At 33.0% G+C, this 18,653-nt stretch overlaps 2 protein-coding genes across 2 annotated transcripts; both read right to left on the reverse strand.

Annotated features, from left to right (window-relative positions):
* Positions 1-9,637: 9,637 nt before the first annotated feature.
* LOC142614647 (peroxisomal fatty acid beta-oxidation multifunctional protein AIM1-like) lies at positions 9,638-13,090 on the reverse strand. Its single transcript, XM_075787209.1, has 6 exons — positions 11,983-13,090; positions 11,625-11,746; positions 11,415-11,536; positions 11,072-11,220; positions 10,263-10,378; positions 9,638-9,889 (listed from the first exon to the last, which is right to left on the reverse strand). The coding sequence occupies exons 2-5, from the start codon at positions 11,713-11,715 to the stop codon at positions 10,363-10,365; spliced, it is 378 nt and encodes a 125-aa protein (XP_075643324.1). The 5' UTR covers positions 11,716-11,746; positions 11,983-13,090; the 3' UTR covers positions 9,638-9,889; positions 10,263-10,362.
* Positions 13,007-15,070, reverse strand: LOC142614646 (putative pentatricopeptide repeat-containing protein At1g02420). Its single transcript, XM_075787208.1, has one exon. The coding sequence runs from the start codon at positions 14,780-14,782 to the stop codon at positions 13,232-13,234; it is 1,551 nt and encodes a 516-aa protein (XP_075643323.1). The 5' UTR covers positions 14,783-15,070; the 3' UTR covers positions 13,007-13,231.
* Between the last annotated feature and the right edge of the window lie 3,583 nt (positions 15,071-18,653).

Here is an 18,653-nt window from a genome sequence, read left to right on the forward strand (position 1 = left end):
TTGATCTTATAGGTAATCTCTTAGATGCTTGTCCCTTCAAAAACCTCTTGAAAGCTTTGTGAATAGCTGTAAACTGAGATATTACTGTTCATGTGTCATTTCCATAGCATTTAATGTGGTGGTAGCAACCTTCTTCTCAGATATTTCTTTCTTTATTGTTAGCCTCTTTCCTTGAAATTTATCCTCAAAAGAATGGTTATCTCTTGCATAGCATTCTCAAGGTGGTTGGGTTCCAACCTTCCACAATGCTTTCCCGAGGAAGCTCGGCTCCTTGAGAACTACCACTAGTTTGTTATTATCTTTTCTTGTCCTCAGCTTGTTCACCCCAAAACTTATCAAACCTTTCAACCATCCTCAGGCTCCTATATATTCTCGGGCACGGCCCACGACCTAACACTCCTTCTCGGTTCATTTATCCTCACACAACTTTTTTATATTTTTTGTCACAAAAGAAATTGTTCACTCAATATATGTATGATAGTCTTTTTTTCTCAAGTAATAATGGTCATATAGTTCCATAATTTGTTGACATTGTCTTGATTGATATTGTCTCTTATAATAATGTCAATTAGATTAATTATATATATATATATATATATATTGTTTTTCCAACATTAAATATCCAAAAAAAAACCCCACACCTTTGCTTTGACCCTACCCTTCCTAGAACATACTTTTGGGCATTTTACAAGTAATTCTATAATAGGAATTATTCCTTATATGTTATAAATGAAAATGGAATTATTCCTTATACTCTTTTTTTTTTTTTTGAGGAAATATATTTATTTATTTTTAAATGAGAGTGTCTAGAATTCTTCAAATAATAGACTATTTCTCTGAGTGCATTTAATTTCTCACTCTCGCACCCACAAGATAATTATAGCTAGGAAGTTATTAGGGATCTTCCCGTCCCACCTTGTCAAACTTTCTTCATCTCCATCTTTCTACTATGCATATAAAAGACCGGGTTCAAGTGAAAACATCATATATTATAACTGTAATATATTGTGAATTGTATGACCTCCATATTTGTCATGCTTGTCATATATCAAAACTAAAAAAAAAAGGGTTTTAGCTCATATTATTCACACTACAATTTAACTTATATATGTTTATATTTATGATTATATTGACATGGAATTTGTCCTATACTTAGCCATGTTCGTGACACTTCCATATACTCAATAAATGATGTCTTTCTCATTTCACAATCTTTGATAATTTTGGTTTACCAAATGCACTACACACACGAAAAATAGACATAGAAGAACGAAAGCATTCACTTTAGTGATATGTAATGGAGGAACTATTAGATATTTGCTTAATATATACTTCTCTTCTCTCTTACATGAGATGAGTTCCACACTTCCACGTATATATAGATCAATGCATACAGCCCACCCATATATGAAAAGATACAAAGAGTCCATGATGAAAGTAATAATTTTCTCAATACACATAGAAGATCGATGATATAATTAAGCCTCATGTTAGCCAATAGGTTCCATGTTACAAATTAACAATCCCTCATTGACGTGGAATCCACAATCTTAAATATTATATAGTTTACTAAATTAGTATAACTTACCCTCCCCTCCTTAAAAAAAAAGATATAAATATATATATATATATATATATATATATATATATATATATATATATACATATTTGACATTTGCAACGTGGTAGAAAATAAATTTCGTACTTATCAAATGCAACAATCTATATTGATAATGATAATCTCACTTTTGTTTTTAACTTGATTTTTTTTTAGAGAATAAAATTTGGAATTTCATTAAAATAAAATCAACCGATATCGGTTAAAAGTATAAAATAGAGGTGTGGAGGAACATCCTTCATTTACACTGAGAAATCTTTAATGTATCTAGCATGTTTAGTTAAGTTGTGAGCAACAAAATTACCAAATCTACCGATATGAGAAAAAGTAATACAGCAACTGGCTTATGTGGTGGTCTTGGCTAGTGGGTTTTGGTTGTGTTTGTATCGGTGATGCCAGTTTTAATGGTGGATTTTGGTGGGTTTTAATGGTCTGATTTGGCGTTCGTATTTGGTGTTTGTATCGGTGTTTTTATCGGATTTTGGTGTTTGTATCGATGGTGCCAGTTTTAATGGTATGATTTGGTGGGTTTTTTGTGGTTGGTTGTTGATAATAGTGGTTGTCGTTGTCGTTGTCGTTGTTTTGGGTTTTTTTTGTTTTGTGGTGGGTTGTGGCTGTCATGTTGGTGGTGGTGAAAGGGCTGTGGTGGCTGGTTGCTGTGAATTTTTGTGGGGTTATTTTAATGAGATGAACGTCAAAATAGAGTCTTTGATGTTGGGTTTTTTTTTTTTTTTTAAAACTTTTGTGGTGGGTTGTGGCTGTCACGATGGTGGTGGTAGTGGTGGTGAAAGGGCTGTGGTGGCTAGGTGCTGTGAATTTTTGTGGGGGAAGTTTTATTTTTATTTCAATAAGTTTTTTTATATTATTTTAATAAGATGAACGTCATAATAGAGTCTTTGATGTTGGGTGTTTTCTAAAGTGAGTTATTAAAATAGATAAAATTGCTTTTTAAGTTGCTAAAAGCTATATTTTATAGCTTCCTTATTGTGAATTCTCTAAGGAAGTAGATGAGAAAAAATAAATATGCACTTACCATGGGTCCAACCTGAGTTAAAAGTGTTATAAATATGCACTTACCATGGGTCAAACCTAAGTTAAAAGTGTGAACACACGCTTCTTTGCCACTATGCTACCAAGAACTTTCTCTATATAACATGTATATATTAATATTTAATATATTTTGGTTCTTTTGGTCGGGTTGGTGTTTTTGTGTGGGACACTGAAACCAAAACCGAAATCGAAATATTTTGGTTTCAAATCAAAACCGAATTGAAAAAATTTGACTCGGTTCGGGGGGTTTTGGCCATTTTGTTTTTGGATTACTAGTTTTTTTTACACCCCTAAATAAAGGAAATGAATTTTGGACTCAAAACGAGGAAGGGCGTGTGTGTGAGTTTGTTTAAGTGAGTGAGTGAGAGAGAAAACAAAACAAAACAAAACCCTAACCCAGGTCAAAGCCTAAAGAAAGAAAAGTGTACATAAAATGGTAAACAATAAAAATATAAAATAAAATGTGTTTAGATGGAGTTTAAGGGGAAAAAAAGGGAATTAAATCTCATACGAGTCATACCTTGAGATTTGAGAGAACGACACTTCATCACAAACGTAAAGAAAAAAAAAAAACTTTCGACTCACAACATCCCTAAACTCTATTGAATTTATGTTAAAATTGTTTTGTATTAACTTGCCCTTTGACTAAGGGTAGATTTTCAAAATTACTCTCCCTTTCAAAGTTAAAACTTCTAAACTAATATACCCATTGGTAAGGTGTGACTGAAAAATCAATACTTATCACCTTTTTTTAGATTGAAATTTGTGTATGTGTTTTGAGGGAGAAACAATTGTTAAGATATATGTTTTGAGTGGTATAACATTGTTTAAAGTTACACCAAGTGTATATAAATATATAAAGTCAACTTGCTTACACACTAAATAGAATTGAGTTTATTATATGCTCTTTTTACTAACCACGGTTGAATTTTGGTAAAGACAATCTTTTAAAAATTTGGAATAGTTAGTTACTAATATTAACGGAACGGGGGGTATTATTATTTTTAAACCTAAGGGAGGGAAATGTTTTTTCATTTACATTTGAGGTGGAGTATCATTCCTCCATGTAAACACTCAATTTTGCACCTATAAATGATCATGGAAGATGACTAGAGTGACCATTCATATACCCAAAATTTAGAGTTGCATTACATGCATTAATTCATTCATTGCATATCATAAAAATGATCTTGAGGTTCTAACAGTCACAATGGTATGTCTAATTTCGAAATCGGACCGTCGAATTAAAAGATATCACATGATCAAGTTTGCACAGTCTGCATGCATTTTGTTTGGATGGAACCGACCACGTATGATTAATTTAAATTAATTCTTATTGGTTAGACAATTAAAATTAATTAAATAGTTTTGTGATTGGTTGCTAGTCAGTGTCAAAAATTGACTTGCTTGCATGAGAATAAAGTGGATAAACAGATAACAAAGAAATTGTGGATAATCAAGACTTTTTGGAATATTTATCTACAACATAATCATCACTTTAAAGACTTGAATATCCCAAAAATGTATTAATTTTTAGAATACGGATTAAAAATGCATCTAAGTGCAATTCTCGGCTCAAAAATCCTCAAAAAATGAGTCCAAATTGGACCAAAATTTAAACGTGACCACGGCACCCAAGAGAGCCATTGGGTACTTCCCAAGTGCCGATTGGCACAAAATCGTGGCTCAGCCCAAGGACTCCTGGTTTGAGATAAACCCTACCATTTTCAATTTTTTAGAGATAAGGACGCGTCCTAATTTGTATTTGATCATTCAATTAATTTTTCGAAGCATTCCAACCTCTATAAATAGAGGATGCCTCTCAAAATTCAACACACTTTCTGACCCACCTCTTTCTGGCTCTCCTCTTCTAAATTTTCAATTCCCCTTACGTTAAAGACATTCTAGAGGCTTTGCTTTAGGAATTTCTTTTTTGCAAGTAAAGTATTTTAGGCGTCAAAAAGGTGAACAAACTTCTTTGAATTCTAACATATTCTTTTATTAGAAGAGCACGCTCATGCAAGAGGTATTCAATAATTTTTCTTCTCTCTTTCCTTTCTCCATTAGTTTTTATTGTTTGATGCATGATTGTGTTTGACATGATTTATTATGTTTTGTTCCTAAAATAATTAGTATGCTTTGCTAGAATTTTCTTAAACATGTTCTTAGATGATTGTTTATTGTGATCTTTTTTTAAATTTCAAAAGCTACTAATGACTAATAAAGATTTCTTTTTCTCAAAACTGACCTGTATTTTCAGATCTAATTTTTTTAAAGACTCAAAACTGATCTGTATTTTTCAAATCTAATTTTTTTTCAAATATAAAACTGATTTGTATTTTCATTAAACACAGATCTGATTTTTTTTTCTAATATAAAACTGATCTGTATTTGCATTAAATACAGATGTAATTTTTTTCACATATAAAACTAATCTGTGTTTTCATTAAATACAGATCTGATTTTTTTTATAAAAATTATTTCTATTTTCATTAAATACAGATCTAATTTTTTCAAGACTCAAACCTGATATGTATTTTCATTAAATACAAATTTGATTTTTTTTTTCAAGACACAAAACTGATCTGTATTTTTATTAAATACAGATTTGATTTTTTTTTTCAAGTCTCAAAACTGATCTGTATTTTCATTAAATACAGATTTGATTTTTTTTTTCAAGACTCAAAACTGATCTGTATTTTCATTAAATACAAATGTGATTTTTGTTACAAAATTGCAAATTTGGAAATTTAGTAGAAGGGATTCAAAATTAGGTTGAAGTTGTTTTTTTTTTTTTTAAATGTGATGCATGCAAAATAAATTTATCTCATAAATGTGAATCCTCTTTCAAAAGTATTTTTTTATTTGTTTCTAACAACAGATCTAATTTTTTATACAAACCATTTTTTTTTTTTACTTTTCATAACAAATCTGATCTTTTTTAACAAAATCTCTTTTTTTTTTCTTTTACAAAAACAAATCTGATTTTTTTATTTATTTATAAAATCTTTTTTTTTTTACTTTACACAAAAACTGATATGATTTTTCTTGATAAAATCTTTCTTTTTATCCTTTATAAAACGGATCTGATTTTTTTTTACCAAACAAAGTCTTAGTTTTTTAATTATCAAAACAAATCTGAATTTTTTTTAAAAAGAGGACATATTCATGAGGCAAATTTATTTAGATCAATTTTTGTCAAGTGTCTATCATGTGTGTTCAACATATCATTTAACATCATGCAAAAAATGGTATATTGGTCATTAGAGTCTAGAAAACCCAACTCTGTCTAGGCGGAATGGGTTTCTAACACCTTCCCATTCCGTAACCTAGCCCCCAAGCTTAGAATTTTTGGATAGGAAGATTAGTACTTTGTCTTTTTAATCTTGGTAGATTGTAACTAGGACCAAAGTTTTGTATTCTTTTGCATAGATTGTAACTAGGACCCAAAGCCTTGTAAGGTTTAATTTACCAAAATTGTATTTTTTTTTATTCAATTAATGACATTCAAAGTATTCTAAATATGTATTTTGTATTTAATTTTTTCTTATTTTTTTGTATAAAAAAATAAGTGATGACTCCACACCACTACCCTAAAAGATAAATGCCCTTACAAGCACCCAAATCTCACACTACAAACCTCACGGTAGGAGAGTATCATTACCCCAAAAAAAATTTCCTAGAAGTTTGGAAGGACAAAAGGGTAGAGGACAAAGGATAGGAGGGTAGAGGGTGGAGGGGAATGATCATTCATTTCCTTGTTTGGATGCTTCAAAAACTAAGTAGAGGGAAGGAGAATAGAAATTCATTCCCTATATTTGGATGGATGTTTCAAGAAATTAAGTAGTGTGAAGAGAGGGGAGGAGAATGACCATATAAATTGACAATCATGTATGACTATCTTTTATTAATTTTAAAGAAATAGATGTAAATTGAATTTTTTTTAATAGGAACTGAATATTTAATTAAAGACAATATCAAAAGATAATTCATAACAAATAAAAGGAGGAGATTCTTCTATCCAAATTATTGAATCCTAAATAGTTTTGGCAACCTAGGGCTTATGAGCTGGTTTGTTGCGTTCTCTCCTACTATGGAAAATCTCAACCTTATGAAAATTTTGCAGCTAAGACAAAATATTGTTGATGATAATGCAAATGATTGAGGACACTAAAGATAATCCTCGCAGTGCATTGTAAACAGTTAGTGGGTGTAGACACCTCATTTTGCAACTCTCATTTAACCTCACATCTCATTGCACCTCACATGCATCTCATTGCATACCATCACCATATCACATAATAGGGGTAAAACTACAATTTTGTCTGTTTGATTTCAAATGTGTTGCATAAAATAAATCTTGAAGTCATAACAATCAAGATGACAATTCATGAGTCTTAATCAAACAATCAGATTGAAATATATATTATATATATATATATATATATATATATATATATATATATATATAAGTTTTAACAATTAATGTGAACTTCCATGAATTGAGTTCAAATCACATGTGATTATGAACTAGAGACTACGCCCTCAACACCCAATCTTATCTCTTAGTTGTGTTGGGCCAAGCCCATGAGAATGGGTAGGGTCGTGTTGGTGTCTCTCATGAGTGCAATGGAGTTTTTACTAATGTTATCATTCCTCCTAAGTCAATGGTTTTTACAATGGAGTCGCCACTTATTGTAATAGGAAAAAAATAAGAAACTAAAATTGAAAAGTACATTTTTATTGATGAGTGAAATTGAATATACATCTCTTGAAAATAACTAAAAAAATACATGGCTTTAGCCCTAGATACAGTCTAAGAAAAAGTACATTACTTTGTTTCCTAGTTACATTATAAAATTTGAAAATTACAAGGAAAAACATAATTTACCAACCCTTGATCTAAGTTCAGAGGCTAAGTCACAAGATGGGAAGGTGTTAGATATCCTTCTTACTTGGTGAAACCAGTCTTCTAGACTTTTATGGCCAATTGCATATCACATCATTCAACAACATTTATAGCATCCGAAACAAACATTTCATAGACATTGTGATAACCCTATTCTAGGCATGCAAAACATCAAAGCAAGGTGAATATGTGTGTGCCACTTGATAGACCCTTATCTAAGAGTATGTGAGCATGGTATTTGAATTGAAAAACACTTGAAACATGTTTAAGATGGAAAACTAAGGACAACCTAGATTTAGCATGCGAACATTCAAGAACTTGTGAAGAACTAGAAAATAGAAGCATGTTTAATTAAAAAGAACTAGGGCATCATTAAAGAGAAAGGTTTAAAAACCTTACTTGCATGCACTAATACTCCTAAGCAAGAAAGCTTCTCTAGAGTGAGATTTGTTAATAGGAAGTTAATAGTTTGAGACCAAACATTACTCTCAAATATAAATGATTTTAGTGTTAGATTTACTTCTTAAGTTCATTATAAAATTGTGGGTTCCAGTTAGCTCAACTAGTAAAGTCTCCGGTGATTGTATAAAAAATCTGGAGTTTAATCCCTACCTACACCAAAAACTGATTGGTGTCTTGATCTATTGATAAAGAGCTATCATCAAGTACGGATGCCATAGGTTGAAACTCTCAACAACAAAAAAAAGTTCAATATAGATTTTTTTTTTCCTTCATAATTACTTACTTTTTTTTTTTTAGCTAGCTTGTTATATTTATTCTTAAAATTCTACATATTTATTCTCTTTTTTTATAAGTGATTTAGCATTATTTTATGTTTCATGTATAACTAATAGATTATTAGAATTGATTACTGAACTATGAACGTAAAGATTTATATCTTATTCAACTTATATTTTTAAGTGATTTCTTTGTTCATTTATTTGTATAGAAAGAAATACAACAACAAGCGTAAAAAAGCATATTTTAGTTTTTTTTTTCTTTTGGGTACATGAAAGAAAAAATGGTCATATTGGGTTAACCCAACTCATTAAGAAGGTCATTCCGAAAAGCTATTGGTGTTACAGCTCTTCTGTAAGGAAAAAAAAAATCTCAAAATATCATGTGGAAAATCCCAATTCTCTTCTGGGCCATCTCTATTTTTTGCACAAATCCACAGAAACTCTATATGGGTCTAGCCAATTCTCATTCAATACTTGAAAACTCACTTTCACCATCTAGGTTTTGCTCCATTCCTCTTCCTAATGAATTTCACCAAAAATTCACTTCCTAGATTTTGGATCTCTCAGATTTAGACATAACTTTTGTGGGTTTCGCTCCATTTCACTTCAAAGTAATCGAACCTCTAGCATTTACAGCAAATTAGCCAAATAAAACACATTGCCCCTTTGACTGTGTTAATACAAAGCCTTATCTCATAGAAGTTATAACTTGGCCTCGCTTCATTACTCACTGGAGAGTAATTAGTTGGTGTCGAAGAATCTGCATATAATCATGCAGTATAAAATCTATAGATTAATCCATCTGTACTATCTATGAAGGATGCAACTGTCATGTTTCTAAGTAGAAATTCCAGATGGCTCCGCTGCCAAGGACTGTGGTGTATGGGCTGTGGGTTTGCAAGGGAGGTTGCTGAAGGTTCGGGTTAAATTGAAATAAATTACATTTCGAGGTGGCTTTGTTTTAGACCACCTGAATTCCCAACAACCAAACAAATCAGTAGAAAGGATTGTTCAACATTTTAACCAAGTGTTCTTGATAAGGAAATTTTGAGCATATTATGGCTACAAATAGTATTACGATTCCATCACAAACATGCATCATCCTCTTCACCTGTATCTCTACATTCCACTTCAAGCTAACGAGAAACCTCCTTTCACCTGTATCTTTGCATTTTACTTGTAACTAATGATAAACAATACCAGAGCCTTCCTCCTCACCCGATGTTTCTCTTTAAACTAATAGGATTAATTGGACGGAGGAGATTTGTTATGGTTCAGTTGAGAATGATGACAATAGAGATGAGGAAAATCTCACCCTGATTCCAGGAACAATAATAATAATTTTATTAAAGAAAGACAATGTGTTTGCTGTTGTGGAAAGCAGCAAACACATTGGGAAACCAACGTCTTATTACTTCTGAACTTCCCGTAAAAAGATTACAAGCCCGAAAAATAGAAAACACCTTTATTTCTCTTCTTCATACTCAGTGTGCTTGCTTCAGGTCAGAGTGGATGTAAAACCACTGCTCACAAGCGTGACTTCGATGTTGGAGATGGTGAAGAAGGCGCACTCTGCAAGAAAAGGCAACAATGTCATTAAGAGAGAGAGAGAGAGAGAGAGAGAGAGAGGAATAGTTTATCAGTTTTCTTCCACTATAACCAGAAGCACTGTAAGTCTGTATTCTCTTAAGAACGACGTATTGTCATTACAGGAAGATAATATCATTAGCATACGAATTTTTTCCCCTGTTCAACGTCAGTTAACCATTCTAGGTAACTTTAAATCACAATGAAACAAACAACCTGACCCATGAGGCATCAAAATTAATGCCAGGGTGAATTAAACTCTTCCCATCAGCCAGAGAATAGTCTGTTACTTAAATTTGAATTGGTTGATGTGAAGAAGCAAAGATTAAAAGAAAAGGAAGGATAATAGGGCTCTTACCAATGGGATGCCTCTTGTTGCTCTTTCTTCCAAAAACCTTGCTGGTTCAAAAAAATTTCCATACAGTTTTGACCATTTCTTCAGACTAGCATAAATTTAATTAGGCCCAGCTGTATCTGCCCAAAAACAATACCACCATGGAACAAAGAGATGATTGCCATAAGATTATTAGATAATTAATTTTTAAGCAAAGGCAATGTAAGAGTTGTAAGATGCCATATTTATGATTCGATATAATACATCTAACAATGCTATATGCAACCAATTATATCTCAATATCCCATTTTTTAGATAAGAATTTTATGGTAGTCTGTAAATCCTTATTCCTGACAATACAATTCTCATTTTTCCAGAATAACCATCCATAGATGGCCCCTCTTTATGCAGTAAACATATTTTTATAAGTCTGCAGATTTAGTAGATGGCTGGGTTTACCAATAAATTTATCACACACACAAGATATATACAAGTTATTGCCACAGGACAAATCAGCAATTTGTAATTAATCACAAAAAAAAGGTCTAAATTATGATTCAGGGATGCCTCGAGGAAAAATATATTAAGTGGACATAACTATGATATTCTATGGATGAACTCAAAATGAGCAGACTGGAGTGGTGACACATGCATCTTTGGCTGAGCATACAGAGATAAATAGTATTGCAAAATATGTAAACATCAACCGACTAAGATGCATATATAATGAAAATATTTTAGGAATGAGCATCTAGAAAAGTTTGCAATATGAAGAGAAATTATTCAAAAGTCCAACTAGAAAGAAGGAAGGTAATGGCCATAAAGTCACTCACCGGAAAGATGGAAAACTCATTCCAAGAACAGATGCAGTGTCAAGGTCTGATGCTCGAACAACTACCCCTTCATCTAAAACACGACATGCCTCATTAACCACTGGAAAGAGTATCATCTCCACTATTTCTTGGTCAGTAACAGATATAGGCTGCCAGCATTAAAATAATCCCGCAAACACATTAGTTGCAGTTCCAACCAAACCTCAGGAAGAGATTATCGTAATTATGTCTTACAAGGAATGCAAAGATTAACAGTAGCACAAGTGGACCAATGACAACTTGAGGCAGTATGATGCTATTTCATGCAAATGGAATGTCATATACTTATGTATACTAATAGTACCTTTCCACCGGGCAAAATTTTGCTTAGCCGTCTAGACTCCTCAATAATTGGGTGCACGGATGGGTCAGGTTTCGGCTTGCTCCCCCTTTCAAAAATGTAGTATCCTTTCCCATTGTTTTTACCTTCAAAAAAAAAAAAAAAAAACATGAAAAGCATTAGCAACTTTGAAACAATAAGATTTATATGTGTGGTTACAGAAGTCCTTATTACCATTTCTTCCATTTTTCAGCAAAAGTTCAACCAATGGCGACGTAAATGAGCGATCAGAGAATGCATTAGCAAGTACTCTCCCAGCTGCCATGGCTACTCCATATCCAGCTACGTCTTGAAGCCTGCAAATCAACGACACAAGGACATTAACATCATATTTCAAAATGATTAATTTTTTAGACTTTCCATGTAGTGACGATGAAGAGCTTTAAGGCCCAACCAGGAAGCAGTCACAAACTTTTTTATTATATAACAAGAGACAACAAATTTTTAGTATTAAAAAAAAGGACACAAACTTTTTACTTCGAAGGAAGATTTAATTTACACATGTATAACAATATCCCAAAACCAAAAATACCTGTGGAACTCCACCACATCCTCCTTGAACAATGCCCACCTCAATCTTATCAAGGCAGACCTGATGCTGAGGCATATTTGGGGCAGTTTTTCTGGCTTGCTGCCTTGCAATATTTATTAGATTGCGTGCTTCAGAAAGGGAACCAATCTTGTCTGTCCTGTGAAGGGAACGGACCCATGGTTTGCGCATATTTGCTATGTCTAAAGCCCATTGCTGAGATACTTTTAGAAACTCTTCAGAGGCCACAAGAGAATCAATAAGGCCTAGCTTCTTCCCTTCTTCTGACATGATTGGTTTGGATAACTGCACTTATATTCAATTGGATTTATGATAAAGGAATTCAACTCTATACGATAACTACGAAGATTGTTTGTGCTATTGAAGAAGTCTCTCTATCTGATCTTTTAATGAAGGAATCAGACCTTTTTTGGACACAACTCTATAAAGTTCTTATGCAAGCTCAGACGATGATACCAGCCATTCAGGAAGATGGCATTGGGGGAGCCAGTAGTGAGTCTAGTGGACCAACCAATGAGCATGGTTTGTTCCGTTCTTGCTCAAGCAGTGAAAGCCACACCACCATAGAAATGGAGATGGGATGAAAAAAGGCAGTCAAGGTTTCAGTGCAAGCTCTTGACAACTGATGCCTTTTCTTTTCCCTGTAAAAACCAATCCTGCGGAACCATGATTTACCATATTTGGTGGCTTTGAAATGAGAATTCAAAATGGAAGAGTGAGAACAGATTAGCAGATCTTGAAAACTGTCATGTTTGATGTAAGGGGAAGATTAGCAAGCAAGGCCAAGTCAGATGAGAAGCTCATTCCAAAATAAGGCTTTATGCTGTATTTGGAAGCTGCCCCATCCTATTTTTGTAAACTCAAAACTAAGTATCCTTGCAAAGCCAACTGATTGATTTAGCAGCAATGGTGTTAGGCATGATCAGTTGCTGTCCAATCTCCTCATCACTCTTTCTTGTTCAATTTCAAAGCATTCTTTCTACTGTCAATGGAAACAAGAACCGAGTAGATGAAAGATAAACAAATCAGTTAAGTTACAATGTTACATGATCAATTCAGAAAAAAGGCAAGTTAAATGATCAAGAAAACAATTGCCTCTGCATGAGTTTTGTGTATAATACAAAGAGAACCAAGTGGCCAGTAACAACTAAATTGCTGAATCTCTACACATTGAGTTTTGCGTTTTTGAAATGGTTTAAAGGACTCAATCCAACGTCTGCCCCATCAGTTCTTAGCACCTTCTAGGGCTAAGATTGGTCACAAAAGTATGATTTACTGGAAGTGAGTCCAAATCTAATGTCTCCGTTGGGCTATCTACACATTTAGGAATACGCATCCCAAAAATGGCCATTTTCTCTAACAAGTTCTGTAGTGCATCATGCTTGTTTGTAAGTTCCATGAGCACCTTGATCCTTCTAAAAGAAACTTGGCTTGGCTTATGCCCCTTCTCTACCATCTGCAAGAAACACTTTTCTGCTTCCACCAACTTTCCCATATCACACAGCAAATCGAACAACACATCAGATACCAATGTATAAGACCCAAAACCCTTCTCCACCATGTCATCCCAAAACTGTACAGCCATCTCCACCTTTTCCTGCCTCTTAAACAACCTAATCAGGAACATACAAGACTGTGTATTTGGCAAGCATCCAGTCTCCATCATCCTCCGGTACAAATTCCATGAACTTGGCAAATCATTCCACCAAAAAAAAACCCTAAAGAACAAATTATAAGTAGTTGCATTTGGATTTAAACCCTTACTCACCATCTCATCCATCAAACTATAAGCTTCACCAAGCCTCTTCGCGATACAATAATTCCTTATAGCAGCATTATATGAAGCAACATCTGGGTAACACCCATACTCCTTCATTTCCTTCAAAACATCTCTAGCCTTATCCGGCTGACCAACCAACCCCAACCCTCCAATAAGACTAGTATATGTAATCACATCCGGCATTATATCCTCGTTCCGCATCTTCTCAACCGCCTTATACGCCTTGTCCAATTCTCTCCCCTTACAATACACATCAACCAAACAATTGTACGAAACAACATCCGGCTTCACACCCATTTCCCTCATCTCCTCAAAGAACCCCTCGGCCTCCTCCGTGGACTTCCACCCCGACAACAATATATTAAAAGTCTGCAAATTTGGCCTAAACTCATGCTTCAAACTATGATAAACATTCCTCGCATCTCCCATACTCTTCTCTTGACACAAAGTCCTCAACAAGGCATTAAAACAAGCCGTATCAAACCCCGGTACTAGCTTCTTGAACCTTCTAAAAGACTCCACAGTCTGTCTAACTGAACAAACCTTGGCAACTCTAGCTAAAACAACCATAACAGTACGCGGCGAAATCAATGACCTATCTTTTCGCCGCGTTTCAATCAAAACCTCCCAAATTTTATCAAACATTCGGCCTCTACCGAGTATATAAAGCATTGTATCTAATGAAAAAGCAGAGTGGTAAAAACCTCTTCTATCCCCACTGTAGTAAAAAAACTCTAATGCGTGTAATGGATTTCCATGGCTGAACCTGACCCTTTTCAGAACCTTATCAATCAAATCATTTGAGAGGAAAACCCCACTAGATTTCAACGATTCCTTCAAGTTTTTTGAAGAAGGAGAGCTATTAATTATACGAAAAACCGCCTCAACATCGTGGTTTATAGATGGGTTTTCAGAGCAAAATAGTCTAGAGGAAAATGGGAGTCTGGGAATGTACTTGAATTGTGAATAATGAAATAAGAGATGCTGCTTAGTAATAAACATTGTCAGGTTGCTTAGTATTTGAAATTAAGATAGACAAAAGCTTTGATATGGTTTACAACCAAAACAAAAACAATGATTTGAAGAGAGAGAGAGAGAGAGAGAGAGAGAGAGAGGAATCAGCGAACCAGCAGACAATAATAGGATTGGATCTGAAGAAGAAGAAGACAAGAGGCGCCGTGGCACAGATATGAGACACAGCGTGAGCGACAGTGTTTACTGAATGAGGCTTTTTGCAATTGCTAAGGGTGTAGTCGGCTTGAAGTGAAACAGAAGGATGGTCAGCGCTCATTGAATGGTTCAGTGCGGTGCGTGTCGAAGCTGTTGTGCGTGTGTGTGTGTGTGTTTTTTTTTAATGGGCTATAGCTCATGTTGGACGTTAGGCCCTTGAGTACTTTGACAAACAAGCATAGCCCATTAGCTGCTTTTTTTTTTTTTTTTTTTTTTTTTTTTTTTTTTTCTGACGTGTCTGTCTTTTTAGAGATAGATGAGTTAAAAATTTTAGCATTTAGCAACTAAAAAAAAAAACTGCTTTTTATATTTTAATGACCCATTTTATAATACTCCAACATTATTATTTTTTGTTTTTAGTTTTAAGGGGATTGGTTGCTAAATGCTCTTATAGCGGGATTTTAATGTTAAAGATCTGTTTGGATACCGCTTATTTTGCTAAAAATTGAAATTTTTTTACTGAAAGTATTGTAGCAAAACGTTAAGGATCTAACTTGCTTATGTGCGTTTTTTGAAGTTTGGCTGGGTCGTGAACAGTGCCGTGAGACCCAGCCAAAAACGGAAAACGTAAAACGCCTGATAATTTCTAAGCAATCGCACACTAAGACACAAAAAAATAGATTTTCATTTTTTTTTTTTGTCTTTACAAAATGTTTGATATCAATATATATATAAAATATTTAGGGTCTATTTAAAATCCGCTAATTTTGCTGAAAGTACTGTAAATAAAAGTAAAAGTTAGCTGAAATAGTACAATGAGACCCATAAATAATACCAAAAAGTGTAGTAGGCTCATGAATAGTCGCAAAAATAAAATGAATAGTAAAATAACCTAGCCTTTTAATTTGGAGCCAAACACACACTTATTATTAATTATTGCTTTTTATTGATTTGCTAACTAATTCATGGCCCTCATAATTTTTTTTTTTTTTTTTACAATAGGTTGAATTATTTTTTTTTAAATTTTTTTTATACAAGATATAATATTTATTCTAGCCTAATCTAAGTGTATATATGTGTGAAACTCCCTCTTAGAGACTTGAACTACGGCCCTTACCCCCCACACCCCACAAGCATTCATACTTGTGAAGTGACCACGACACCAAAGGTGCACGGTGATTGAATTATTTTTAAATATTGATAATTGGGCCTAAAACTTATATCTACTAGAGAACAATTTAGGTAACTCATAATGAGTGTTGACATCAAACAAAGGCCATGATATGTTTTTTATCTTGTTTGAGTTTTACCTAAGTCAAGTTGCCTAAAATAAAAATAAATAAACAAAATCTCAGAAAAGGGAAGGTTCATGGTGGAAGGTTTTTTTTTTTTGGAGAGAAGGTGGAAATTTATCTATCCATTAATGCCTTACATGGTGCTGGTGTCGACGACTAGCACAATACATTCTACCTCTATATCCTAAAACTAGGCTAAAGTTGCTCCACCAAAAAAAAAGTTGGGGTGGAGGATCTCTAAAGTTTATTAATCTCATGACTTCCTATTATTCTTATTTTTAAAATTTTCCACTTTTCAATTTACTATATTTTTGAAAAATTAAATCATTTCAATTATTTCCTCTCTCTTGCGGTGGAACTAAAATTCACAAAATTAGGGTCAAAGTTATAACAACAGTGCCAAAGGCCTTGGAGCTGAATTAGCACTTCCTCATGCATAAAGTGCTTGGAGAATTTGGGAGAAAATGGTTTGAGCTGCAAGATTAGCAGCATATTGTAATTATCTCTAAAAAAAAAAGTAATTACAATAGTAAGAATTACACCAACTATGAAATATTCATATAGGAAATAAGAATATTTTGGTCACCTATCTACTTAATATAAGGTTTTAGAAAGTGTTTTGGAAGTGACAGATAAATAGCTTGCTTGAGAGCATTTACTTCAACCTCGATGCTTTCTTAACTGAATTTGGTCTTAAAACCTCACTCTGTCACTTTTGCTAATCTACTATCACATACATGATAGGATGTGTGCCCTTAAATCCTATTGTATGATGTTGTGTATGACATTATGTTATAATTAATAAAGTTATTTTATTATTATCTAAAAATAATGGTAACATGAATATTTGGACATTACCGTATAGTCCATGAGATGAATAGTATATGATTTAGTCACAAGGAATATAAATCATAAATTCTTTGTAAACTCAGAATTTTAGTTCGTAGTCGGTGATGAAATTGAGCAATTCATCTACGAAGACTATAACATATCAACTAAGATGATTTGGCTTGATCATGGAAATAGAGATTTCTAGTTGGTATGTGGATATGTTTTAAGAGTTAAAACATATTGAACTAGACTACTATGAGATTTATTATTCTCCTAACAACTGTCAAATGAATAATAAATTCATGATTTCTATATACATGAACTCTTAATCCTGAAAGGATAATGAACTTGATCATGAAATGTAGATTGTTTTGATATATCAGGAGTGAGATCTAAAGTCACGATCAAAACCTTAGTATGTTGGGCAGTCACATTTAGTGTTGATGGAACATATATTCTCAAGATGGAATTCATAATCTCTCAAATAAAATATAAAATATTCCCTTGAAATAAGTTTAATAGTTTTGGTTATTTAGAGTATTAGGTCTAACCACTTTAGTAACTTAGTAAAGGAGTTACTAAAGTATATATTTATGAAATTGAATTTCATAAATATATGATGAATAACTTAAATGATTAAACTAAGTACTCAAGGATTAAGATGTAGTAATTTACAAAGTGACAGTCTATATTCATGACTTTGTATACTACGAATATTTTATGAAGGGTTTGCATGTATAATAAGTCTTGAGATATAATTTATAAATAAGACCTAGAGTGCAACTATATTTATATAGTGGTATTAAATATAGTTAATAATAACTTTGGACTTGTCAAGAGTTGACGAAAAAGCCCAAGACCCATTGGAGCTAATGTCTTATTGGTCCCTTTTGGTCCCACTCCAAGCCACACATTAAAACCCAATTGGAAAGGCTCACAAGGCTAGCCCAATTAGATAATCAATTATAAGGAGAGAAACGTACAAAATTTTTAGCGATGTGACATCATTGTGAAATGGTGTGTATGTGAGTGTTAGACACTTTGACATTCTCTCTTGAACTAACACATACAACTGATTGAGAAACTACACTTCTTGGACGTTGGTGGAATTGGAGTGAAGATTAAAAGTGTTCCAAAGTATTTCTAATCTTTGTTTTGAAATTCACCACACCAAGGTACACTCTCTTGTTCTTGAATTCTGAAATTTGCATAGTACATCTTAACAATTACGAATGAAGTAAATCCGTTAATTTTCTGCTACTTATGTTTTGTATGCGATACAAACATGTTTCTATCCAACAATACGAATATTGGTCTTAATCTTATATCACTATTCCATTTTAATTAATTAAAAGGTTAAAATGCAAAATTCACTCTCTAAGTTTAAGTTTTGTCATTTCAGTCACCTAAATTTTATTTGTTCTCAATTAAGTCCTCTATTAACAATTTGTTAGTTGTTGTCGTTATGTATAGCAAAACGACATCGTTTTGTCTTTTTTTTTTTAATTTAAATTATTATTTATTTATTTATTAATTTTAAGAAAAAAAGATTTTCAATTTTTTTTTAAAAAACCCAT

This window comes from Castanea sativa, chromosome 11 (genome assembly GCF_040712315.1).
Source record: "Castanea sativa cultivar Marrone di Chiusa Pesio chromosome 11, ASM4071231v1".
In the NCBI taxonomy this organism is placed as follows: Eukaryota; Viridiplantae; Streptophyta; class Magnoliopsida; order Fagales; family Fagaceae; genus Castanea; species Castanea sativa.

What these genes read in the sequence shown, in the direction of transcription:
- LOC142614647 (XM_075787209.1), bottom strand. Translation starts at nt 11,715, where the DNA reads ATGGCAGCTGGGAGAGTACTTGCTAATGCATTCTCTGATCGCTCATTT. An exon ending in GCTGAAAAATGGAAGAAATG is followed by an intron (nt 11,537 to 11,624) that starts GTAATAAGGACT and finishes TTTTTTTTGAAG; the next exon opens with GTAAAAACAATGGGAAAGGA. An exon ending in AAATTTTGCCCGGTGGAAAG is followed by an intron (nt 11,221 to 11,414) that starts GTACTATTAGTA and finishes TAATGCTGGCAG; the next exon opens with CCTATATCTGTTACTGACCA.
- LOC142614646 (XM_075787208.1), bottom strand. Translation starts at nt 14,782, where the DNA reads ATGTTTATTACTAAGCAGCATCTCTTATTTCATTATTCACAATTCAAG.